We start from the raw sequence: 26,806 nt of genomic DNA, 5'->3' as shown, positions 1-26,806 counted from the left end.
CTTTCTCAGGAAAGCAGGGCTGATCTCTTCAGTTTCTGTCCAGGGGAGGTTCATATCCTGTGTTCTTTATATGCCTTTCTTCCCCCAAAGATTTGGGCAGGGGGGCGTGTTGTATTACCCCCAGTACTGCATGTAGCATTGCAGCCAAGACTGCCGAACTCATGCAAGACCACATAATACCCTCCATCTATTTCCCAGCATCAGCTAATTCTGCACTTGAGCAGCGCAAGTCCTGCTCTCCTTTTCCAGGTTGAGGTTGACAAAACGGAGGCAGGCGCCAGCTGGGATGTGGATGCCTGCAGACCATGTGACAAGACTGCATAAAGATGTGAAATGGTCCAGCTTCGCTCTGGAAGGTGGGGTAGGGCAGAAATATTAAGGGCTTATTGTTCTCTGACAAAACCATGCTAATTGTGGGGAACTGACCCTGTAATTAAAATTAATCCATGTGCAGGGAGGCTTTCTGGCATGGCTCTTGAGCCCCTGCCGGTCCTTTGGGAGTGGGTTCGTACTCTTGCCCGTCTCTCCGATGTGTTAAATTGGGGTAGTCGTACAGTCTGACTTCGTAATCTGACACCTTTAGCTGTCCTACTTGCATAACTCGATAAATATTTTTACAGAAATTATTTAGTTTGCAGTGACTGTTATAGATCTGATTCTGCAACGGGAGGAAAGGGGAAGGTCTCTGGAGGCAGAAAACCCTTGTGTGGCAGAAAGCCTGCTGGGAAGTCAGCTCAAGAAGAATTAGAAACCCTTTAAATAAATGCTTACTTGACATGACTCTGTCTTCCACAGTCTAACAAGCAGGGAAGCGAATGGCAGCCGCTGGCCAGAAATTGATTGCATTAATTGATATGCCAATAAGAGAGCTTGTTACATCCGCCATTGGTTAGGAGGCCAGCTAACAAGTCCCGCTGATCAATGGAACCAATAAAGATTTCATCCATTAATGAGCAACATGGTAATTAATGTTATCCATAAACCAATTAGCCTGGGTAGCTAATGTGCTGGTTAGCACAGTGAGTGGCAGAGCCGTGGGTGTGCGCAGACCGGCCATCCGGTGCAAAGAGGGCATCGCGTCTCCGGTGTGACCGTGGCGTTCAGAGAAACAAACTGCTCCCTCTGGGCCTCCCTGAGAGGAAGAAAGTTGGGAGGAAGAAAGTTGGGAGGATGGCTGATGGGATGGGTCCCTTTTTCTGGGAAGGGATGCATTTCTCTAGATTTATGAGGCACTTTCAATGATTTCTTTCTTTTCTTTTTTAACCTTCGCGTAGTACGTATGAGGATCTTTTCCACTTCTAACATGTTTTCTGGAGATGTGCGGGTTTACATAGCTTGTGTCCAGATGGCAGAATGCAGCGTTTGGTTCCCTGCTCTGTGTTGTTGGAAAGCTGCTTGCATGCTCTGCCTAGACACTGAACTCTTCCGTCCAGCTTGCAGGAGCTGTTGTGCACGCTGCTGTGTTACACTTTCTCCGCACCATCTGTATTAATAATTGCGCTAGTGCAGAAAACACGGTGTGTGTGTTGACGGCTGTTGTCTAAAACCAGTTGCAACGGGGTTGCCTTAAGTTGCTAACCGCCAGCTGTTTGTCTGCATTGCTGCTGGTGTCACTAGCGCTTGTGAAGTGACCTGGTTTGCAGCAGGATCCCCCGCAGAGGCGCAGTGCTGTGAGCAGGGTTCCAGCAGCTGCTGCCAGCTGCTCGGGCCGTCCCCTTCCGCAGCCAGGGGACAGCAGCGCCCTAGGGAGGGCAGCACGCAATTTGGAGCTGGGCTGCCTCATCGGTAAAGGGCCACGAATTGCTGTAAGACAAAACTCCTCCAGCCAGGGGTTTTTGAGGGCAGCCCTGCCTGCGGTGCTGCCTTCAGTATCTCAGAGGTTGCGAGGTACTGACCTGTGTGCAGGGAGGCAAAACACCTGTGGCAGAGGGTGGGTGGGGGGACGTGCCCCTGCGAGACTGAGGGTGGGAGAGGGGCCTCAGGAGGCTGCACGGGCGCTGGCCCCTCTCCAGGAGGCAGCAGTGTCCAGGGTGTCCAGAGGGATCTGGGCAGGAGGTGCAGGAGCAGCCCCAGAGGCGCTGGGCAGCATCGGTCCCACTATTCCGCTGTGGAGTTACCTTGCACTGTTAGATATTGACCCTGGGAGACCCCTTGTGGATTCCCTAATTGAAAATTAATACCAGATCAATGCCATGGGCAATTTGCATATTGATCATAAACAACTTCGAAAGCACCAAGTGTGTGTTGGATCAATAGAGCTCTTGAGCAGGCTGCAGTGGGAGAGCATCCTCCCGCGCCGCTCTCTGGGAGGGGTTAATGCTTGGGAAGTTCGGTAACTGCTTCGTGCTTGCGGTTGTGGTGGCAGCTGTGCCGGCGATGCCGGGGTGGGGGCAGCATGTGCCAGACTGGGGTCATAGCATCAAATTAACAGCCTTTTCCTATGGTTCACTTTGGAAGGGGAACTAGGGTAAGTGCTTTTGTTTATTTGTTTATTTTAAACCAAGCAAACGAAGTCCAGGGGCAGCGGCACCCCGCAGTGATGGCGAAGCAGCCATGCCTCCCGGGCACTTGGGCCTGGGGGAGTTCACAGCCGCGTCCAACTTCGTCCCTCCATCCCTCCTCCTCTGTGATGTGCAGCCTGTTGCACTTACTTTAAATGTGGGCTTCTAAAAGCAGGAGTGTTGGTTTTTTGGGGGGGACACCAGAAGAGATCTCATCAGTGATTTTTTTCTGGCATTTTTGTCCTATATTTGCTTTTTGAGGGCAATATTTAGATTCCTTCTCTGTCTACTTGGGACATTCACAGTTACTTCAGAATGGTCTTGGGTTGAAGGGAACAAATATTTCAGGTCAAGCTCAAATAAAAAACCAAAAACTTAATCTGAAAATATATAAAGCACCCTTGGAAGCCTTTCTTTAAAGAGGGATGTGCGTGGGCAGTAGAAACAAAGTGTATGGATGGCGCTGCTTCGTCTGCCCGCTCCTGAGCACGTGTGCCAGTGGTGGGGAGTAGAGGCGACACCTCAGACCCTGCAGGGAAACTGTGTCTGAATTGGCCATAAACCCGGAGTCGCACACGGTTCAGGAGCGGAGGGGTGGGCAGGGCTGGGAACCTGCTTCCCAAAGTTGCCGCTTGTTTTCAGAGTGGCGCCGGCCACTCGTGCGCAGCCAGCGGCTCCGGGAAGTCGCTGTGCATCTGATTAGCGCATTACTGAGCTTTCATTGACTCGGCTGCGCTGAGCTGATGAACTGAGACTGGGGACAAGCGCTCGTAATTGAGAGAAATAAATTCTTATCACAGGCCTCTGCTGGAGCCGCCACCTGTGCGTGCGTCTTGGTCCAGGTTTCAGGAGCATTTCGAATCCCTGGAGCACTCGGTGCGCCCTCGTTAGCATTTGAGGAAGCCGAGCACGGGGACTGCAGGCACTGAGGAGTGTCCCAGGGTGACCAAAAGGCTCCGTCCTCCCAGCCCACCGGCCATTACTGGCCCAGTGCTGCCTAACTGCTTGGCGGCAGGCCAGGCAGCTTGTTAGCCACGAGTACCTTCAGTGTCTCCTTAGGAGCCGCTCTGTGCTCTTCTCTTTTCCTTGGTCCTCTGCGTTTCACTCAGGAGTTAGAGCAGCCATTCAGCACCCTCCATCTTTATCTTAGATTTGATGGCGAGTGAAAGATCCTTCCCTGATGTATGACAGGGGACATGGGCATCATAGGGGAAAGTGTTTTGTCTTGCTGCAAAAAAATTAAGGATGAATATATAGTTTCTTTGAAAAGAAACCCATCTCCTGTTTTAAATGAAAAGAAAAAAAAAAAGTCCAGGGGTCAGCAGGGCGCTGCAGTTCAGATGCAGTGCAGAGACGTGACGGGTAGCCCTCCCTCCCTGCTGCAGAGAAACTGTGTTCGGATTTCCTTGGCTGTTAGCAGCCCCCGTAATTTTGCCCGTTCCTCTGGGCTGTGGAGCAGGCTGCCTCCGTTAATGCAGCGCCGGTGGTGGGGAGGTGAATGGAAAGGCTTCACTTGACATTCTCTGACCTCCCTGGTGCAGCTGAACACCGGAGAGCCAGGGCTGAGATTGCAGTCGCTTTCAATTACTCGAAGCCAAGAGAGGTGGAGAAAAAGGGCCTGTTGGCTCCAGGAAGCTGAAATCTGCTGCTGAAAGCTTGTTAGTACAAGGGGAAAAGCAATTACTGACATTCTGCCAGTGCCACTAACCCAAACCCGGGGAAGGGGCAGCTCAGCTCTACGATGTGGCCATTTCTGCCTTGGTGGGTGATGTGGGGCTCCTCAAGTGTGTCCTCAAGGACAGCTCCAAGGCTGTAGAACTGTGAGTTTTCTGTGTCTCCGCTGCCTGTTCTCGTCAGCAGGTGTTTGCTGTACATACGAGAGCTCGCAAATGTTATCTACTCCCTCTTCTGTACCAACCCAAATTGTGTTTGGTATCAGAGAGGTCTGCTTGTGGCTGAATGGTGGCTGGTGTAGGGGGACAGCGGAGGGGTGAAGGCATGGAGAGGATGGCTCGAGGGCTGTCAACTGGCACGGCTGAAAACAAAGCTCTGCATTTGAGGGGCTGCCTTGCTGCCATGACCTCTGTCCTTCAACAGAGAGGTGAGACCACAGCCATTCGCACCAAGAAGCTTTGGTATTGCAATTTCATATTAGGCTGATTTTTATGTCTGGTTAACCTGTGGAGGTAGCGCACTTCTCGTGACCAAAGTGTCGAGAACCCCTCAGCTGGCTGGAGTCAGTGTTGTCTCTATCTAGACCTGCTGGGTATATCTGCTCTATCCTTCTCAGGGGTCCCAGGGGATGCTCCTCAACTTTTTGCTTTGAAGTCCCCTTAAAAGCCCGCAAGGCTCTCTGCAGAAATGTCTTTGGCAAGCACCAGCTGCATGTCTCACCTCTGCAGCACAGTTGCACTTCTCAGCTGCTTCAGCAGAAAGTAACCCCTTTTGTGCCCTGACTCCGGTGGTCCAAGCAGCCCTGCCAACTCCCTCCCTTGCTTCCACGACCTGCTCTGCCTCGCAGGCAGCAGCACGCCCCGGGGTGATCCTCTTTTATTTTTTATTATACATATTATTTATGGCCATTTATGATTTCCCATGTTCATATATATTGTTAGCTCCTAGAAATAAGCTCCAGGAGGAGCCCGGCAACGTGACACCTCAGCCGACATTACTGCAATCTAGTCAAGAATGGACCGACCAGGGCGCATACTTCAGACCCATTTGGACTCACTGCGTGTGCAGACTGTCCTCAGAGACATTTGCTTAGAACCATTGATCATTTTTTCCCATTAATTCGTAACAAAAAACTTTCCTCACCAGGGACAAGGAATGCTGATCTGCCGCAGACCCCCACACCACAGCCGCCAAGCTGCAAGCTGGTTGTGCTCCCCTGCTGCCGTGTCAGCCCCACCAGTCTTCCTTAGCTGCCCTTTCTCTGTGTCTGTACCTTATGGTGCAATGTGTTGCAAGAATATTTTAATTGTCCCTAAACCAGGGCACTATAATTATGGCTTTCCTAAGTTTTTAGCTAAGCTTAAAAGAACTCCAAACATGCTGAGGTTGGGAAATGCTTGGGAAGGGGGAGAAAGAGGGTCAGCAACACATTAATTAACTTTTCCTGGAAGCGATACCATGGAGAGTGAGAACAGAGTAGGAGCTGTAGGAGTTGTATATTAAAAAAACTAACCAGAAAAGGAACATTTTAGTGTTTGATTTAAGTATGGTTTATGATGATGTTACAGGGCAGAGTTAAGGTTGTTGGGAGCACTCCTGTGCATATCCAACCCTTAAGGCTAAGCATGAATTAATTATAGCTCATTTTTGTTATAGTTACGATATTCTCGAGATGTACCTTGTCCCAGAGTTGCTGAAGTTAGCTTTAACTTCAGCTTGGCTTTAGCACTGGTTTTGTTTGTGAATCCAAAAAGTTTCTCCGGAGTGAGCTTATTCATACTCAGCACAAAGCACCTCTTACTTTGAACACCTCGCTCCGCTTGCGTTGCCGGCTGAGGACGTGCGGATGCATGGCACCGGTGCATTTTCTGAAAGGTGGAATGTGGATTTCCTGAAGCGTCTTGGCCTCTCTGAAAACGCGCACTTGTGTTGCAGCAGGTCACCAAAGCTGCTTCCCAGCACGGCCAAGCCTGGCCCAGGCGATGCTGCGCCGCTGAGTTTGCAGGGTGCCTGGGACAGGTCAGCACCATTGGCATCCTCCTGTCACGTCTCTAAAAACCCGCTGTTTTCTGCTTCAGCGGTTTTACTGTGTGTTTTTAGCTAAGGGAAACTGAGCCAGGGGAGGGGGCGGCTGCTGGGGAGGAGGTGCGAGGAGGGAGGTGAGCGGGCGGAGAGGAGGGGTGAGACCAGGGAGGATGAGAAGTGGGCAGTGGGGCAGGGTGGCTTGTGGGGAGCAGACCTCTTCAGAGGGGCAAATAACTGATGAGAATAGCGCAGTGTTGAAGTACCGGCTGCGGGCTGGCTGGGGAGGTGGCCGCGGAAGAAGCTGTCCCGAGGCTCCCTAGCAGCACCCGGGGCATCTGTCCCTGAAAGGGCACCTGTGGGGTGGAGAGTCATCTGCACTGGGCCAGGGCCCATTCACAAAACTTGGGCTGGGCACCGTGCTCCCCGTCCCCCAACAGCCTTTGCTGCGCTCCTGCCTTGTCACCTCTGCCACCCCATCTCCTCCAGCCTCTTCCTCCCCGCTGGTCCTCTTTGCCTCCTAACCCTCCTCCTGCGGGTCTCCACGTTGGAGACCGTGCTGTCCTCTCCCTGCAGACCTGAAGCTGGAGATGGGTTTTCTTTTGTTTTGCCGTTCGATCTGTGTTTGTGTTTTTGCATGAGTCTCCTTTCCAGCTGATTCCGGTTTGGAGCTAGGTTAAACTGTGCAAAATACTGTTTAAAAGAAAAAAAGAAAGGAACTTGTCAAGATGCATTTGTTAGATCACGTTTAAAATGAAATAGAATTGAAGGTAGTTTTTGTCCAAAGAAGGGGGGGCTGAAAAGCCGTCAAGCCGCAGGAGAAAGCCCCTCCTTTGTTGTCCTCCTGACATTGAAGTGTAATTTTTCATGGTTATTTGGACTGGAAAATGGGGAGAAAGGGAGAGATGGGCTTGCGATTATTTCCCATAAATGACAACACAATCACATCACGCTCCACTACAAACATGCTCAAGGAATTTGCCTTTTTTTTTACATTTCATGTGTGAAAATAACAGCAACCTTTCTAGTTCTGCTGAAATTCAAGGGGGCAAATCCCTGTTGGGTTCCATTGACTTAAAATTTAGCCCAGTTTACAAAAACAATGGACAGCCTTGTCCCCAGGGACAGGGAGAAGTCGGTGCCATCTCAGGGAAGGGGTTGTTGGACTTCATCTCTTTGCGTGGAGATACCAGCATCATCCGGAGGTATCTCTAGTGAAAGCCACGGTGCTGCCGAGCCCCTTGGAAGGTGCATGAGGAACCGACACTGCCGGGTCCTGCACTTCGGCCACAACAACCCCATGCAACACTACAGGCTTGGGGAAGAGTGGCTGGAAAGCTGCCTGTCGGAAAAGGACCTGGGGGTGCTGGTTGACAGCCGGCTGAACATGAGCCGGCAGTGTGCCCAGGTGGCCAAGAAGGCCAATGGCATCCTGGCCTGTATCAGAAATAGTGTGGCCAGCAGGAGCAGGGCAGTGATCATGCCCCTGTACTCGGCCCTGGTGAGGCCGCACCTCGAATACTGTGTTCAGTTTTGGGCCCCTCACTACAAGAAGGACGTCGAGGTGCTGGAGCATGTCCAGAGAAGGGCAACGAGGCTGGTGAGGGGTCTGGAGAACAAGTCTTATGAGGAGCAGCTGAGGGAACTGGGGTTGTTTAGCCTGGAGAAGAGGAGGCTGAGGGGAGACCTCATGGCTCTCTACAACTACCTGAAAGGAGGTTGTAGCGAGGTGGGGGTCGGTCTCTTCTCCCAAGTAACAAGCGATAGGACGAGAGGAAACGGCTTCAAGTTGCGCCAGGGGAGGTTTAGATTGGACGTGAGGAAAAATTTCTGTACTGAAAGAGTGGTGAAACATTGGACCAGGCTGCCCAGGGAAGTGGTGGAGTCCCCATCCCTGGAAGTATTTAAAAGACGTGTAGATGAGGCGCGTAGGGACATGGTTTAGTGGGCATGGTGGTGTTGGGTTGATGGTTGGACTCGATGATCTTAGAGGTCTTTTCCAACCTTAATGATTCTATGATTCTATGACACTGCGAGGAGCCCTGAGCACATGTAACGCGCTGCCCAAATCCCCGGCTCCATCTTCATTTGCCGGATCAACCTGGCCCTTGGTCAGCAACTGTGAGATGGGACCAGCTCATAGCTGGCTTGTTCATGCAGAGCTGTTTTCTGATAACGGCATTTTCTGTGGGGCAAGGCTCTGCCCAACTTTCCAGGGAGGTGAAGGTCTCCAGAGCATTCGGGGCCTTTCCCAAGCTCGTTCCCTGCATGTCTGAGATCCGGACCCATTAAAGCAGATGGGACTTCTGCACCCATAAAGCTGACAGCAGTGACTGCGTGCTGCCGCACAGACAGGCTTCGACTTTCTGCTTGGTGTCTTACTCTTCTCTTCTTTAAAAAAGACAGTGGAAGGTTTCACCATCACTGGCTTCTATTTTTTTAAGACAGAAATTGTTTTTTCTTCTAATTATCTGGTTTTGATAACATTATTCTCTTTCCTAGTGCTGCTACATTTTGTTACCAAAAGCACAAAGTCAAAGGTTTCATGATTTTATCAGTCCTCCCCGCCTGCCCCCTGACCGTGGGTGCTCCTCAGCCGTGTGGGGCCCAGAAGTGGGGCCTCTGGCTGGAGCTGGTAAATCAGATAAAGTGACTGAATGCAAAAATAATAACCGTATTAGTAAAAGCATTCATATTTAAGAAGAAAAGATGCTAACGTCTGGTAGAGGGTCATCTTGTTTTTGTTGAGCAAGAAGCTTGTTTGGAGATAACCAGAGACCTGGATACTGTTGTAGGATTTTCAGATCTGTTCAGGGAAACTGGCCAAAAATTCTGAATTTTTTCTTTGGAGCAGAAAGCAAAGGAATGGAAGCTAAAAGTTCACAAACAGTTCTTTTGCTGTTGAATTTCTTGTTTTATTTATCTGAACACTTGCCTCTATAGTTAACTGCACAAACACGAGATAAACTTTCCCTGCCTTGAGAAGATAGGCAACTGAGGATGGCTTTATCAGCTGGGGGCATGTTCATAGTCAGCATTTTCTTTTTTGTCAATGAAAGCAGCAGCACAGATATGCTCTGACCATGCTCTGAAACAGGGCCATCTTGGAAATAAGTGTCATTAATCCAAGATATATGTAGGATTATTATTGTTTTTCTGCAGCTTTTTGTCAGATGACGGGACTCCTCACTAGCTTTTGCATCAGGGCTGGAGCTCCATGGCATTCCTCTCATAACCTGTGCCTGGTGCTTTCTTTTCACTGCTTGAAGTCCTGCTTTTCCTTTCAGGAAAACAATAGGAATAAACAAGTTTATGTAGAATAATCCAGTTAGGAGCTAGCACAGAGTGTATTTGTGCATATATATGCATCCTGAATCTGAGCTGCAAGGGCAGTGACTGCCTGGTAGCCAAGGTTACCTTAGGAGATGTGCCCCAGACAAGCTTGAGCTGGGTGAGAAATACAGGACGGCAAAAAAAACTCTGAAAATGGATTTACCTACATTTCCATGTGGATGGATTGTCTCACCTTCAAATGCAAATAGTCTGCAAGTCAGGGAGAGGTGGAAAACATATTTTTCTGTTGGGCTGGTCACAAACAAACAGTCGAATTGTTTCCAGGGTGTTGCTTTGTGTCCTGACCCTTGCCAGCTTCTCTTCTTCCACAAAACTGTTCCAAGGCTGTGCTCTCACTCAGATTTCAGCAACTTGAAGGGCAGGCAGTGGTGGGGTTTGCCATCGCTCCGTTCCGTTGTGGGCTACCGACAGCCTCAGCAGCACACGTGGCTGCTCACCTGCAGCCGTGTGTGCTAAACACATACCCTGGCAGAGTGAGTGTTCAGAAATGCAAGTGGGGGAGAAAAAAACAGAAGACAAACCACCGTTTGCTCCTCTGGCTTGGGAAGCTTTGCATGCCCCAAACAAGAACAGTACCCCTGGCTGTGGGACTGGAGCCCAACAGCACTCAACGACCATCGCCAACAGTTTGGAGACGCCGCAGCCTTTTGAGCGGCGCCCAGTGGGAACGGGGATAGATGTACGCTGCTGCTGCAGCAAAGGTTTGGCTGTGGCTGGGGGTAGTGCACTGCCTCCTGCTACAGCTTCTGCGGGATGCCCGGTAAGGGTGCCCGCTTTGAGCCCTGTGGGGAGACGCCACCTCGCGCGCGGTGCTGCAGCAGCAGCAGGTCGGCCAGGCTCCGGGGAAGCACGTTTCCTTCTGCACCGGGGGCACCGGTTGATGTTAGACCTCCTTCCCAGGCTCTGCGTTTGCTCTGTTCCCACAGCCAAGTGGGCCTGGCCTGTGGGCATGGTGCAAGGTGGGACCACCCTCCCCATGCCTCTTCCCCGTCAGGGTGAGCTGGGGGTGAGCGACCCTTTCTGAGTCAGCATCATAATCCCACGTGGGCGCAGTTTTGGGGACAGCTGAACAAAAGCTGCTGTTAGGACAAGCAGCACCAGACTATGCCCAGGGGCCCTGGCACAGCTTGGGAGCAGCTGAGCTCCTCATGGGTTTCCCGGGGTCCAGGAGGGCATCAACCCCCCGTGGACCACCTGAAGCCCCTTCTGCTTCAATAAGGACCCAGATCACGGCATATCTCCTCCCAGGGCCCTGGGACCTCACTTTTAAACTAGTTTAAAGCAGTTGAACTTCTGAAACACGCTGGGCCGCAGGCCGGTGGTGTGACCCCTGCGTCAGCAGGGGAAGCTGCCCCTCGCCAGCCAGCAGCTCGCAGGGAGCCGGCATGGCAGTGCTGGCACGCGTGTCTGTGCGTGTGCAGCCATGCAGCTGACTGCACACAGGCCATCGCTGTCACCTCTCCTGACAGCGTCAGATTGCAGAAGTCAGCCAGGTCTCAATCCTGTCTTTCTGTGGGCTTTTTTGGCTACTTAACGTGAAAAAGGGAGCATCAGGGATTCTTTTTGTTTCAAAGGAGAGACCCTGTGTACAATTAAAACTTGTTTCTGGTAAACCTCATTCCAGGAAAGATGAGCTTTTAACAAAAGGCTTTTGACAGCTGCAGGGTATTTCATTTTTTTAATGCCGAATGAAAAATCAATACATTTTTCTAGGTTATACATATTCAGAACAGGCTTGATATTTCCATTATAATGGAAAATGGGTGTCTGCACATCTCGCCTGTCAGAGCTGCACCACCGCATTTTCCAAGCCACTGCTAAATATTTCAAACCTGATTTGATTGTGGTTCATGACAGCTAATGTTTCTCAGCTCTTGAGCCTGCCGGAGGGTGGGGAGGCAAGTGCACGCTCTTTCTCTCCCATCCCTACATTTCTGCCACCCCTGAAATGTCTCTTATCCCTTCGGATAAGAGATCTGGGGTTGTTAAGGAAAATCCAACTGAGAGAAGGAGAGGTGAGAGGTCTTGGGCTGTTTAAGCTGGCCTGGATCCAGCTGGGATTTGCTGACTTCTCCAACCCTCAAACTTTCTGGGTTTTGAGAGGGGCAGAAATGTGGCAGCGTGGTCCTGTGCGACGGAGTGCGGGGATTCAGGCACATTTTTCAGTGTGTAACTGAGTCAGAAATTCCCTGACATCTGCAGATGTCAGATACTCATGATTTTCCAGACTCTTCTCCCTCTCTTCCCCCCCCCCCAATAGTGAATGTTTTAATTTTAAATTAAAAGGAAATGCCACTGTCTAAAATTATTTATTCGTGAAGGAAGAAAAGACTCTTCCTAGGATTTTGCATGGGGCAGATTTTGTACGATGGAAGAGCAGGCTCCTTGGACTCCAGGTGCCCCGCAGTTACACTTGCTCGCTCTTGGTATCGACCTGAACCCTGGCAGTTGGAAAATTCCTTTAAGAAAATTCATTAATAAAGCATCATGGCCTCGTGGATGGCACTCTGGCACGGGGACCCATGGGCAGGTTGTGTTGTTTGTATTTGAATGGGACACGATCCCCTCCATGCAAATCCCACAGCAACAGCTCTTGCACCTTTGTGAGCTCATAAACCCTGTGTACTTGGACTTTCTGGAAACCAAAGACACCAGTCGAGCACCTACATCCTCTGGGCATGGGCTGCAATAGCATCTCTGGCCTTCCAGACCGCCTTACTAAGGTTCCTAGGTCGGGAGTCAACCCCATTGCCTCTTACAAAACATCCTCTATGGCAGATCTCCACACCTCTGGGTTCAGCACCCCCACCACGCTCTCTGAAAGTCCTGGTCAGAGTCCTTGGCCTGCAGAGACTCCCAGTATACTGCTGAAATACTACAGGTACTTCTCACCCTCTGGATATCAGCCCCAACTGGGACACTTCTTAGGATGTATGGTTTTAAGCTGAGTACCTTTTTAAGTACAAAACGACTGGTGGAGTTTTTATCAATCTCCTTAAGAAAAATACAGTCAAGCCGTTAGGTGAATGAGTCCTAACAAACAGTGTGTACAGCCTCAAGGAGGTATGGTCAAACAGTAACAAAAGGGCCATGGTGGCTTGGAAGTAAATTCCCTACATCTTGCTCATTCAGCCTTTGGGAGCTGGTCACACGAGGTAGTTTTCACACTCAGCTGCAGGTCTGTCCTATGGGACTCTTTGGACATTAAGTAAAAGACAGTGCTCAGCTCTGCTTGAACACAGCATGGAAACAACATGACACCAGGATTTGCAGACAATTAAAATGGAAGCTCAAAAGCTCCTTGTTGGGTGTGCAGCGGATTGAGGAGAAAAGCAGACCTTTCCATACCAGATGTGATGCTGGCCCTGTCCTCTCAGAAGGATGCCCCAAAGAAATGCAGGAGGATAGATGGTTGGGTGCCATTCACATGTGTTTGCTACCCAGACCTGCCATCGCACCTCGGAGCTGCCAGTGCCACTCAGAAGCTGCAGAGCTGTCATCAGAGAGTGTGGGTGTAAATCTTTCGGGAACAGGAGCTCTGCTGCATTTTATTTTCAGTGTTGGAGGATCTCATTGTTAGAAGCTGGGTCAGATCACATGCTTGTGCCCTGCGTGCAGTCTGTTGGAGGCTGGTTCTCAGTGGTTCAAAGCCCTCTGCAGTGCATGTAGCCAGCTGAGGAGTGATGTGGCTGAGGACGCTCTCCCGACCATCCCTGGGGTCAGCTTAAACACTGACGGCTGCGAGACAATTTAGGCTGAGTGTAGTGAGCAGAGTTGCATCCAGCCTTCCAAAAAAGTCTGCTGGAAGAGGATCACAAGGCAGCCAAGAGTTAACACTTCCCTTTCCTCCAGTCTCCACGCCAGGTGGCTGCGTCCCTGGGGTCCGCAGGTGCAGGGGGCTCCCAGGGTGTGCCCAGGAGGGGAGCAGGAGGATTGTCTTCAGCAAAGGCCCCGGGAGCAAGGAGCCAAGTCAGGACGGTACCAGGGGCTTTCCCAGCTGATTCAGAGCCTCCTTGGGCAGATGCGTCTTGTACTCTGCTCCCTTCCCATCCTGCTTTAAAAAAAAACTCTTCAGAAAAAATCAGCTCAGACCAGAGGGGGGAGGAGAAGGGTTTGAAGCATGCATATGCTTTTTGCAGCCTGCCTGCCCGGCGCAGAGGTGTTTGAGCCAAGGAGGCAGATCTTGTCCTCAGAGAGAAGCCATTTCCAGGGTCGGGGTTCAGTGGATGCTTGGTGCAAGGGTCTGCCGGGGGCTCGGCCGGGGCTGGCGGTGGGACAGGCTTGTGCCTGCGAGCGCGAGGGGCTGCAGGCCCGGCGGGGCAGGAGGATTTGCCATTTGTAGCCTTGTTTTTTAATCATTTTTGACCGTTATTGGTATTCATAGCTCACATTTTTCCGGTTACTGTCAGCCTGGGCTTTCATCCATTTTAAAGAGCTATTTTTTCCCTTGTTGATGATGATGATGGTATAAAGACAGATGGTGTAACTGCTTATGAATGTCCTATTTTATTCCCCTCGAACCAGACAGTGCACTTGAAGACGTGTATTATTTCCACATGCTCAGGTTAGAGCCCAGACAGCGTCTGAGCCCGGCAGCCGGCTCGTCCTTCCTCTTCCTCCCATGCCGATGCTGACACCTCCGGGTCGCAGCCGGGAGTGCCGGCGCGCCGCGCACCCTTTGTTGTTCGGCCGGGCCGGGACGGAGAGGCCCGGGGCCGCCCCCCTGAGCGGGGCCGGGGGGGCCGCCCCCAGGCCGGAGCGGCGCCCGCTCCCGAGCCCGGCCGGGGCGGCGGGCGGTGGGCTGCGGTGGGGGCCGGCTCCCCGCCCGCCTCTGCCGGCGCGGGCTGTCCGGGGGGCCCGGGGAGCCGGCGCCGAGGGAGCGCCTGAGCCGAGAGAGCGAGCCGGGTGCCCAGAGGGAGGTTAAAATGAAAGTTTGAGTAGAATAATAGAAGCCCCTCAACGAAGGTTTTCAGCAAAACCGGCTAAAGTCTGCTAGCTGTCTCGCCCTGCGTAGCAGCATTTTGAAGGCAGCAAGCTGGTCTGGGGGCTGGGGGTGGTTTGTTGTTTTTTCCCCACAGTGGGAAAAATTGTGGAATTTTGATTTCTGAAACGTGAATCCAGCTGCTGAGTTCACAGCCCTTCTCTCCAGCAAACTTCAGCACTCATCTCACATGACAGACTGCTCGTCTCACCCCTGCATCAGTAATTTGTGTCTTCCCACGTGTTAGGTGCCTTTGCCTAGCGATGCCACCCATCACACCTCTTGCTCTGGGGTCCTGTTTTCCCAGGCAAAGACCACTGGGATCCCTGCAGCTCTCAAGAGTTTCCAGCTTTTAAAGGAGTGAAAAAGGGGTAGAGCTTGCACTTAATCTCAGTGCTGATCTCTGGATGCTTTTACAAGTTCCTCCCCAATTTAAGTTGTCACATTCTCAAAGGGCACTGCTGAGTATCTGCAATCTCCTAATATATATTTTTAACCCTGATTTCTAGCCCTGTCTTTGTTAGGGGGAGGATGGGGGGTGGTGCTTTAACTGGTTAGGTAGTTCAGATAAAACCTTGGGATAGCCTAGGATTTACCATGGCCATATAATGCAAGTTAAAATTATGAACTATCCTGCCTAAAACAGGATATAATGGCTTAAAAGTACCCTTTCTTCCCAGTGTTGATGTAGCCCCCGTCAATTACATGGTAGCTGTCGACCTGCACGCACTATATATAAATACCTAAGATATCAGATGGTAATGTAGCTGTTGCACCCTGGTGTAAGCGGTCTGGCAGCTGCAGCTATCTTGCTCGCAGTATCCCACCTGACAAGGGTGCCTCTGCGTGGAGCTGCACTGCACTGTGTCGACACGCTCCGTGCCGCTGGCCCCCGCACGCCAGTGTTTTGGTTAACGGGTGGGGCAGTGACACTTTGTGTTTTGTTCTGAGCTTTCAACGCTTCACTTCACTGAGTATTTTTTTCCCCTTTATGCTTTTGCACCTGTATGATACTGCCTGTGCACTCAAACTCTTCCCATGACTGGGATGAAAATAAGACCCCCAGCAGCTTCCTCCCATCCCTTGTGTCAGGGCCATGTCCTTAGAAGACAGTGCTGCTTGCTCCTTGCTTTGTCTGAGCAGAAGCGAGTGGTGGTGTTTCTGCGGTGAACTTGGGGGTCTCAGTGACCAGGGTCAGTATTACACGGTGCCATTCGGTCCGAAGAACTTGAGATGGGGATGAGGAGGAAGGCTGAGGCTGAAGGTGCTGGAGGCTCCGGTCAGTCCCTGACGCTTCTCTAAACTATGGCGTGGTTGAGTAGAACCTTCTCATACCAGGCAAATGTTTTACTGTACATTACACCGCAGGGGACATCAATAGCTCTAAGTGGTAGAAGTGGGCAAGATTCTTCATTTTGTCTTCATCTCTCACTTTTTTCCTCTGTAGTTTCTTTCGTGACCAGCTAGCAGGTAGTGTTGGGAGAACGGTGGGTGACATTGATATCCGCCACTCAACACTTGTGCTTCAGCGTTGGCTGTTGCTCTTGCTCAATGGCAGTTACTTGCTTTTCTGTTTTGACTTCTGTTTTTATGTTACACTTTCTGCTTCTCTTGTTTCAGAAGAATCCATTGAGGATGTGGAAGGGCCCAATGAAACGGCCGGTGATGCTGAAGAGCCTGCCAAGGAGCAAGAGAGTGGAGGGGACAAGGACCAGAGTAAATGGACAGGTGGGTTTTGGTCCCTCTTTTTCTTTAAATCCATGAAAGGAAAGTGGGAAGTTGCAGAGCAGCGGTCTGCAAAACTCTTTCCTTAAATGACTGCGCCACGCAGCACTGTCAGCACGACATAAGTGTCGTCCTCTGTGAAGTCTTTGGGTGTAGCTTCATGACACACTCGCATAGTTTGAGCCGTGATCGGTCATGCGTCCCCCCTCCCAGCCCTGGGCTCGCACTGGGGCAGTGGGTCGGAGCTCCCCTGTGCTCAGTGGTACTGGACCTGACCCAGGCGGGAATCGGCAGCTGCGAGGGGAGGAGGGAGAAGGGGACTGCCTCTTCTGGCAGCAGCCAGCACTTAGGGTGGATTAAGCGTATCGTGAAACCCCACCCTATGTTGTTAAGGCTTGAGAGACTGTTAGCCTGCTTTTTCATCATGGTCCTGGCTCTGGTAGCAAGGTTTTGACACAGAAAGGCAGAGCAGAGAGGCAGACCCTGTGCTTGCGCTCTGTTAACTGCTCAGTTTCTGCTGGAGCCATGACATCCTGAAACAGAAACTGCAGATGTGCAACAATACTTACATTGTTGCAGTGGAATCTGAAAGGTTTCTCTTTGCAAAATCCTTAGATGGATTAATTATGAAGGTATTAGGTTACTCTGTCTTTCCCAGAAGATGGTTGCTATCTTGCAGAGGTGAGTGGGAGGAATCTTTTAAATATTCCTTGCCTTTGAGCAGAAAGCAGCTGCAAGATTGTCGTCCTCTGGAGAGGGCCGTTCCCCTCCTCAGCTGGCACTTGCTGACCGCTTCAGCGTAGGTGTGGAAATGGAGGCACTGGAGGCGGTACTAATTTTCCTTGACACAGGACAGAGCAGTTCTGACTCCCCGTTTCTGTTTCTGAACGGTAGCCCAGTCAGTTTGCAGACTGATGGTTGCTTGGTACGATGCCTCTCTCAGTCTGCAGAGATCCTTCTTCCAGGCAGCCTTCTCCTGCTGTGTTTGTGGTTGCCTCTTAGTGAGCCACAGCCAAAGAGATATTTCGGGTTACACAGTCTTCAAAAGGATGAAATGTGGTCTTTCACCTCAATACAGTTTTAATCTCAACCATTGGAAGATGTGTCCAAACTGGTGAAGAAAGCAAGCTGCGCTTCAATGCTTGTTGAAGCTCATGTTCTCAGTCTAGACTGCACTTGCTGAGGTTGCTCTGTATGTCATTCCCCATCACAGACCCATTCTTCAACCCAGAGATGCAGATTTTGCTTGGCTGTAGGTAATTTTTAGTCTCTTGTTGCGTGGGATTGTGTGATCCTAAGCAAAAGCACACTTCATGAAGTGTCACAGAAAGATGTAAGTATTGTATATTTACTAAATCTCTTAAAGAGTAAGTAGGGCCCTTTGTCCAAACCTGAAGCACTTACAAAAGCTGATCTATGTGAAAAGATTATTTTTATATGTTAAAACATGTAAGGAAAAATGAAGAACCTACTTTTTAAAACTTTTACTATCTAGAAACTCTAAATTTGGGTGGCTTTATTTCTTCATCCTGCCAGTGAAATTCCTAACCCATTTTTGATGTTTGTCAGTCAAACAGCAGATAAGAAATGGACATCTTCATTGAGTCTTCAAAGGAAAACACACAAAGGAAAATGCAGAATATGTACATAAGCCCACAGAGCTCTGGACGAGCCTTGTCCAGAGCCGCTGCAAGGCTGAAGAGTACAGCCTCAGCAAGATGTATGCATGTGCTGTTGTTGAATTCAGGTCCTGCTTTCAAACATGTAACAACATTACCCCTGAACTTTAAAGCAAAAAAAAATGTTATCCACTGTTTATGTAGAGTGGATATGTAAAACAGGTACCACACCTCGGTCTTGTATTGTTTCTGCTTTCAAGCTCCCTTGAGGAACATGGCTACGTTGCCATGTCCTTCTGGACCACAGACATGGAAAGGAATGGAAACTAGGTGAGGTTATTCATGACAACCACAGAAGAGCAGTGTCTGCACGTACAGGAATATCAAAACACCACGGTACAAATTCAGGTGTTACCAGGGAGGGAAACGGGTGATATCAAAGAAGCACTCACTTGCTGTAAGAGAAGACTGCAAGAAAAAAGCTGGTCTGCAGCTCAGCCCAGTGGGAAGGCTATCAGCCACGATGTCAAGAAAGCTAAAGAGCATAAAGCCTTCTTTGCATTCGTCTTCACTAAACAGATTGACTGCATGCGAGACCAGAGCAGCCCATGTCAGCGGCGCTATGGGGAGAGCTCGTCCTCCGACTGTGAAGGAACAGGCTGCAGAGTACTTAGTTAAGCTAAATGTTGTCACATCCATGACCTGCTGCTTCATACCTGGGTGCTTTGAGAAAGTGACTGGAGCATCCTCAGACCTGTCAGCTGCCATCTCTTGTGAATTTACAGAAAACGGGGGAGGTACCATGAGGGGACAGACATGGTGCTTATCTTTGACTAAAGGAGTAGCTGGGGAACCGCACACCTGCCAGCTCTGTTTGCCCCAGATTTTCCTGGGAATTGACCAAACAACTGTTTGTAAGTACTGACGGGAAGATAATGAGATGAGCAACAGTCGACACAGATTTGTCAGGAACAAATCATGTCAACACGACCCAATTTCCTTCTGTGTGAAGAAGGTCTTGCTTGCAGTCAGTATCTCGTATCATCTCCTTAGGAAGACTTTTGATGCTGCTTTTCAGGACAGTCTCAAAATGAAGCTCAAGCATTATGGTGTAGGTGAAGATATTATGGAATGGGTGCGTTTCTGCAGTGCTGGAAAGCTTCCTCTGGAAGATTGTGTCCATTTCTGAGCTTGGGGTGTCAAGAAAGTTGAGGAGCAATTTCAGAAAGCCCAAACAGCATGAACAACCCAGAAGAGAGCATGGTCTGCATAGCGTCAGCTGTGAGGAGAAAATGGAATGAAAGGACTTATTTGACCCAAAAAGAGAAGACCAAAGGGGAGGACAAGATAAGTCTTCTTGTGCATAAAATGCTTCTGAAAGGAAGGAAATAATTTGTTTTCCATGTTCAGGATATAGACAACAAGAAGTAATGGGTTTAAATTGAAGGGAGAAAGATTGAGGTTAGATAATAAATAAATAAAAAATTATCCTGGTACAGCTTTTGAAGTACTGGAGTAGATTTTCTGGGAAGGTTCCTCAGAGGTCTTTCAAGAAGATGAGCTTCTGTCGGGAATGAAGTAGGCACAGTTTATCCTGCTTTGGATGGACCCGCTGACCTTCGGAGGTGCCTCTGAGGCCTGCAATTCTGTGAAAGTGGGAGATAGGTGAGAAAGAAGTGCAGGCTCAAAGCCAATAAATAGTGTGTTGAAGTGGAGGTTGATAGACCTGTTTTCTGTTCATCATGCTGCAATTTGATCATTACATTCCTTAGCAATTTACTCACTTTTTGTGCCTCAGTTTCTTAACCGCGCACTGGGTGATTATTTCTTCCCCTTTCTTCAAGATTTGTGAGATCTCTAAAAAAATGTCGAGTATGTCTGCCAAGCTCCCTCTGCACAGACACGCGAGTGATGAGTCAGGGTTGTTCGACTGCTCTACGGTACATGCGTCCGCATGTGGCAGGCTGCACCGGTGTCGGTGTTAGCACTGAAAGGAAAAAGCTCTCTGCTTTCATTGTAAATTTGTCAAAATGTCTCAGCTGCAAAGTAAATTTATTGATTTGGGGTTTTTATTTATTTTAAAACAGAATAATCTTAAAGCAGAAACATTTTTTAGGTAATACTTTCAATTAAAATATACATGTGGAAAACTCCATCCCAAATAAGGATTCATTTTACCTTGATTTTCTCATACGGCTTTGTGGCTCCTAAAAGATTTCTGGAAAGCGGCAGCGCCGTCTGCTTTCAGCAGTGCTCGCACTGCCTCTGTTCCCCTCAACTCCTAACAGGCAGCGGTGCTTCATAGGCACTAACACTGTTGTGTGACTCCTAAAATACTGCGTGGAGAGAAAAGGGCTGATGTTCCCTGTTTCTAGATGGGACCTGTTGGTTTTCGCTTTTTCCCCTCTCTCCGGCAGTGGGATTAAGCAGCTCCCAAGCGCCGTTCAGTGCAGCCCCCTCGCACCGGAGCTACCTCTGCCCTGCCTGCTCCCCTCCTGCTCCAGAGTTGTCCACCTCCGTGCTGGAGAAGGGAGATGCTCTTTGCCTGATGGCTGAGCTTTAGAAATTATCTCATCATGACTAACGTGAGATTTATCACAAGCATACCAGCAAGGAGGAAAGAAATCATGGCTATTCCCAACTCCACTTTTAAGGCAGGATGTAAATGATTAATATTCAACACATTGGTTTCCAGCTAAAGCCTGAATCGGAGCAGGGTAGATCAGTACGAGACTTTTGAGATTTGGGGTGGGGCTTATATGTATTTTCTGACCAGAGAGAAGCACTTCATCTGCAGTGACCCAGCTATGAAAGAGACTTTCTTAATGCACTGTCGGTTGTATAGATACAGAATATCAGATTTTTTTCCACAAAAACAAGAAACAAACTCTACTTAAAATATAGATTGAAATGAAATATTTCTAGAGGACTAGCCTGAAGGGCTTTTATTTTTTTTAATGATTTTTTTTTTTTTTAAATCCATGATGCTCACCTAACACAGAGCAATTAGTGCAATGGAGCGTCCCTGATTCGAATCCGTGGTAGATTGCTATTAAAGGAGGTATTAATGGGCTGCCGAGAGCTGGGAAATTGTTGCAGAAAAGTGTGTTTATGGAGTATGGTGCTGGCAGGCATGATTTCAATCGGATTTGACATGTTTAACATAAATGTATACTGCACAGCTCCTGCAGTTTATGAATAATTCCTACAGGCCCACTGCCTTTCTAATTACTGAAATTGAAAAAAACAGGTCAGGCACATCCTGACGGAAATCTATTACTGCCCCTCCCCCCGCTGCCGCTTTTTTCTGTTTTTCTTAATATATGGCATTTGTTGAGCGCTTAATGGCTGGGATATTCTGTGGACCAGAGTAAAGACGAGGGCGGGAGTGGGCTGGGAGGAAGGGGACAAGGGGCGCGATGGAGCGGCTCTCGACCCTGGCTTCTGTGTGAAAGAAAGCTCAGAGAGGGGATGGGAAGGCTGGCTGTAATTGTGCTTTTTTCCTGAGGATTTACGAAGCACAAAAGGCTCCCGGGCGCCAGCTCAAGCCCAGGAAAACAGCCAGGTCGGGTGCCTCCGTGCCACGGCTCGCCGGGGAGGCTGAGCTCAGAGCGGGGCGTGCGCCTGGCTTCCGGGCGGCATCCGCAGGTGCTGGGTTTCTGGTCTCTGGGGGCGAAGGGGAGGCGATGGCCCAGCAGTGGCTCTGGGAGGACCCCAAAGGCCCATCGGCCCTTCCCCGGGGCAGGCCGTGGGATTCTTCCTGAGCTCTGCCTGTTGGCTGGAGCTGGCCGGCCGAGGGCGCTGCTCCAAGCCGTGGCCCCAGAGCATCCCCGGTCACCCTCTGCGCAGCGTCCTGGCCTGGTTCTGCCATGCTCGCCCCGTCCTGGCCCTCTCCGCTCTGGTGGGGCTGTTGAGCCCAGTCATGTGCACAGTGTATTTGATTCTTCCTTGCGATCGGCTTGATTGTTTTTATGACTCTTTTTTGAACTTTCTTTTTCTGTTTATACTAGTGAAGTATGGCTACTAAAAAATAAAAAGCAGCAAAATTACCGATCTGGCCCAAGTTGAACAATTGTTGACTTCTAGCTGGGAGAAATGGTCCTGCACGCCCCCAAAACGGAGCCGGCCCTCCCTGCCTGCACGGCTCCCTGCCGGCTCTCGGCTGCCTTTGCCAGTTGCTGATCTTGAAAGCACGTGCATGTCGTGTTCACCACCGTAAAACCCAGTTGCTCCCTCCCCAGCAGTGATAACACATACTAAAACCCGCCCGTGCGGCAGCCCCTGCTTTCTAGGATGTGCGGGAGCGCAGAGGGGCCGTCTCGGTGGCACTGCTGGGTGAATTGCTTTGCTGGTGTCTGAAGCTGCTGTGCTGCAGCGGAGCCTGTCCAACAGCTGCTTTGCTGTTTTCAGATACTTTTAATGCATGTTCTTCGGCAAGTGGGTCTCTGCTGACGTCTCTGCTATCTCCACTCTCTGTGTTCGCTCTTTCCTCACCGGTACTTTCTGCTCACCAGGTAGCTATGTGCTGCCCGGCAGTGGTGGTGATCTCTCCTTGCTGGTTTTGAGGAGTTAGCAGAATTACTGTTGTTTAGACCATCTCCCAAGCTCAACACGCTGATTTAATAAATTAGTTGATATGGACTCTCATCATAGGTTAGTTGAAATATTTATTCACTTGAATAAATAGCTGGTTCAAGAACCATATGAAATAGGCAAATATAAAAGATTATTGCTTGTTTCCTTTCAGCCACTTTGTAATTTAAAAAACCCCAAGATTTCCCACAGTTCTGAAGATATAATCTTAGACATCATTGCTGGAAGAAAAGGTGCAGTGCTTTAGGGTACCACTTCGCAAACGTGGGTCATGCTGGGCACAAGATGGGACGATTTTCTACGTACCCTGTCTTTCCTTCTGCCTGGCGCAGGTCTCCATTTAACTCAGAGGGGCAAAGAGGGAGCTGTCGCTCCCAGGGCAGGGAAGCCTCCTGGCTTCGGTCCAGGCCTTTTCTTTCGGGTACGTTTGCTGGAGTGTTTTGCTACTCGTGTGCCAGTGTCAGCTTCTGCTACTGTCGCTGCCACGTACGTGTCTGTGAGCACCTGGACCCTCATCCCAGCGTGCCGGTGTGGCAGGGCTGCCTGTGGCCGCGTTGCTCGCCAACTTTCCTGCTCCCTGGGTCAGAGTCGGGATTCTCATAACCTTTGGGACTGATCCATAACTTTGTGCCATTGCTCCAGGATCTCTCACCCAGCCTGCGCGGGTCATTTTCTCTCCCCCCGGTGCCTTTGCTCTTGGTCCACAGCGCAGCACCGCCTTAGAGCACTGCGCAGGGAGCAGCACGGCTCCCGGCAGGTCACAGGGCCTCCTTCAGGAGCCGACAGGAGATGAGCTGATCTGCAGGGCCGCGGGGAAGATCTGTGGTGCTCATGATGGCAAGCAAAGCGCTGCCTCCACGTGCCCCTTGATCTGCCTGGCGTATCTCTGTAACATTTTCTGGGTGTTTGTACAGAGCGTGGCAGAAAAGTCTGGTGGCGGCTGGGGCTTTTGGGTACTGTAATATGAATATTTAATAGTAATTCAGTTGTTCATACTCACTGCAGGCTGGAAAGTATGACACAGCATTAGAAAAACAAATTATTTGACCATTTTCAGGGCCACATTTCTGAAAGGCAGCAATAAAGGTCTGGGTACAAAAGTGTGCTTGCAAATCTCTGTGTATTTACTTCTGTCTATCATGCGATCCCATTATTTATCAAATACAGAGTTGAAAAAATACTGTAGAGCAACAGGCAATATACAGGCCTGTTAGTATGGCTACAACATCTTATTAGAACGAATGGTACCTTCAGGGAATAAGGAATGTAAACAGACAGTGTTTCAGAAGGAAACATTCAACCATACGTTATTAAGACACGAGGTAACAAACGGGCAGCGCTGTAACAGGGTTGAACGCCCAGGTGCCCTTTTGGGGAGGCCTGAGCGGGGCTCTCACCGCTTTTGTGTCACCGCAGTCTCTCGGTGGAGTTACCTTCTCAGAGTTATTCTTGCTGTATTAATACAAATTGTGTGTTTATGCGCGATAGCAACGGTCTGCCAGAGAGGCCGAGACCGAAACTTTGTGCGCCGTTTTTTTGGGCTCCTGAGTTGCTGTTGATGGAACTGCGCAGGTAGGTCTGGACCACAGGGCCTGGCCTTGCCCATCACCCGCAGTGAAGGCTGCGTGAGCACGAAAACAGATAAAACAGTCAGCTCCAGTCTCAGAATTTCAGGAGGAAAACCACAGCCGTTTTAAGGATGCTCCTCTGCGAGACCCTTGCAGGAGTGGCGGCTGCCATCGTGGGCGTTTCCAGCCGCAGGGCTGTGCAAGCACAGCAGGCAGGTCGGTCTGGTCCAAGGGCTCGTGATGCTGAGTAATTGCTCCAAGAAAACGTCAGGGGAGGTTTAAGGAGGGAGGCACCACCAAATATGGAATTTTATTTTCCATCGGGCAGTGAAAACACAGTTCCCTGGTCCCACTGAAAACTTTTTCCCAGGCGGGCTGCTGAACTTAGTAGGAAGGGATTTTTTTCAGTAGGCTGGGGGGCAGGGTGGGTGTTGTTTTTTAAATCAATGGAGATAGCAGAAACCCCACTGTAAATTTCTAGGGCAAGTGGCAAGCTGGTTTACGGAATGCAGGGAGATGAGAACCTCTGGCTTACGGAAAGCAGCATGAATTAATAATCATTTAATTGGCTTCTCCATTATGTTGCTGGGTTGGGAGATGGAAGTTTAGATGAAGGGGCTGTCAGTGGTACTTTAGCTAAAAGAATCTGATGGCTGGGAGGCGGTGTGGCGACTCCTTTCCCACCGGGATGGAGAGCAGGCAGCTTTGGGGACCCTTGCTGGTTTTGCCCCTGGACCTAGCAAAGGAAAGGATCCCCACTTCCGAGGAAGCATCCCATCTCACCTCTGAAGTAACGCCTGGGAGGATTTCTCCTCCTCCTCTGAAAAGCAGAAGCTGCCAAGGAAGAGCAAGAAGACAAGTAGGTCTCTGAGAAGTGCTGTGGTGGGCCAGCACACCTGCAGCAACACCGTACCGTTGCACTTGGCTTTCAGGTACATTTGTTGAGAAATGCAGATTTTTCTCTAAGGTCGGCAAATCTGAACTAAATCCATCTGAAGAGTCAAAATAATAAAAATACTAATGATACATAGTTGTACATCGTACTTTAAACCCAGATTCCTTTTCTTTTCTGCAAGGCCCATACCTCTAGAGCATGGTCTTGGACGTGGTTAGGGCACAGATGTTGTGCTCCACCTTCTCTGGTGCCGAGCTGCCGTTTGGGGCCGAGGCCCTTTTGTCATTTCGCAGACTCCGCGCAGACACGAAGGTCCCGCGCAGCTGCTGGAGAGCTCTGCAGGCAGGCACCAAGCTGCGTGTCCTCATTTCTCCAGGCAGAAGAGAGTTCTTAATTCCTCTGATCTGTGATGTGGACTGAATGTGTCACTATGTGTGTTTGGCTGTTTATCAACAATAAACTTCGGTCTCGGTGTTAAAATTCGCACGTGAGCTGTCAACTCAAAAAATACTACTTAGAACAAACATTCAGTATGTGTTTTTCAGAATTCTGCAACAAACCAGTTATTCTGGGGTCTGGACAATCATAAATAGTTCTGGTTTTGAAGGATTAAAGTTATGGGTTGGATCAAGTCCATTTAATAAAATTGGGCACTTTGGAGATGGTAAGTAAAAGTAAATTTTAATTACCTTTTACTTTTCCCTAATTCTAAGCAGGCTGCTTCCCAGTAGAAAGGAAATGAGAAAATACCCTGTCGTGACTCCAAAGGTTACAGCTAGTGTTCAGCAGCTGCGGGGTAGTTGACAGTTGGGTTGCTGAATTTAGTCACTGCATCTGAAAAACATCACATTGGTGAGCTGCTAGAAGCGGTACACAGTGAAGTCGGTGGCAGAGGGTGAGGACCAGGGGCTCCCCGAGCTCCTCGTGCCTTGCTGTGCCAGTGCAGATCCCATCGCCGGCGGGGACACCAGGGGTTTTGTAAGTGTCCAGAGCTCACCTGGGTTTATTAATGCAATTCGGTAGGTATTTCATGGTTCTCACTCTGTTGCCAAAACTGAAAGCATTGTCATCCTTTATTTGGAAAGGTGACCCATATACATGAGCAGAGGTTTCTCCAGTCATCCCTTTTCGTCCCTCGTGTCCCCTGCCCCTCTTGCAGGCTCGTGGTGCCAGCACGGTTCGTGGCAGCGCTTGTTGGTAGTTTTGCAGAGCAGATGACACCCAAAGGTTTGAAGCGGCAGTTGACAGGTACAGAGCCTTGAGAGACCCTGCCCGGACCACGCAGGAGACACAGTCACCATCCAGGGCAGAGAAGTCTAAGGGGACCCAAAGTCATGGCTGGCGTTGTTGTCCTAGCCCAGGACAGGGCTGGAGCAGAGCTCGCATGGCTGCGTGAACGTGCTGGCAGACCTGGGGTCTCAGGACGGTGGTCCCAATGCTTGACTGCCTGATTGGGGCTGATGCTTCAATGTCCGAGGTCACACCGAGGAGTGGACAATGTCAACAGCAATTAGCCTCCTTATTGGGGCCACTCACATCACACAAAGCTCGGGCAGGGCATTTTAAGGCAGGGTGGTCCTCCACCCACCACGGTACTGGCTCTCAGTGGTGGTCTCTGCCTCCCCAAACCCACCAGGAGGGACCGCTTTCCTCAGCAGAGGAGCAGCGCAGGCGGGTCTGGGGTGGTGCCGTGTTTCTCATGCTCCAAGCACATTTTATTAGTAGGAAGTAAAGGAGACCAGCTTTGGTCCTGTAGACATCTTTCATGACTTTCCAGTTCTGAACCCCAGGGAGAGTCTCGGGTTCAGCCAGCAGATTGACCTGAAAAGCAGCCCATTGTTCTGCGCAGGGGGCAGAGTGGGATCTGCGTTGGT

General features: G+C 50.1%; 1 protein-coding gene across 2 annotated transcripts in view; it reads left to right on the top strand.

The window, feature by feature from the left end:
- The window catches only part of ZFHX3 (zinc finger homeobox 3), a 113,783-nt gene that overhangs the window by 61,494 nt on the left and 25,483 nt on the right, over positions 1 to 26,806 (top strand). Inside the window, exon 4 of one of the 2 annotated variants that reach the window (XM_076348861.1) lies at positions 16,153 to 16,260. In XM_076348861.1, the coding sequence (XP_076204976.1) occupies positions 16,153 to 16,260 (108 nt within the window). The remainder of the gene's footprint in view (positions 1 to 16,152; positions 16,261 to 26,806) is intronic. The other variant, XM_076348862.1, reaches the window with a different exon arrangement.

This window comes from Aptenodytes patagonicus, chromosome 11, assembly GCF_965638725.1.
Source record: "Aptenodytes patagonicus chromosome 11, bAptPat1.pri.cur, whole genome shotgun sequence".
NCBI lineage: Eukaryota > Metazoa > Chordata > Aves > Sphenisciformes > Spheniscidae > Aptenodytes > Aptenodytes patagonicus.
The sequence above is the reverse complement of the archived record's forward strand: the minus strand, read 5'-3'. Positions and strand labels throughout refer to the sequence as shown.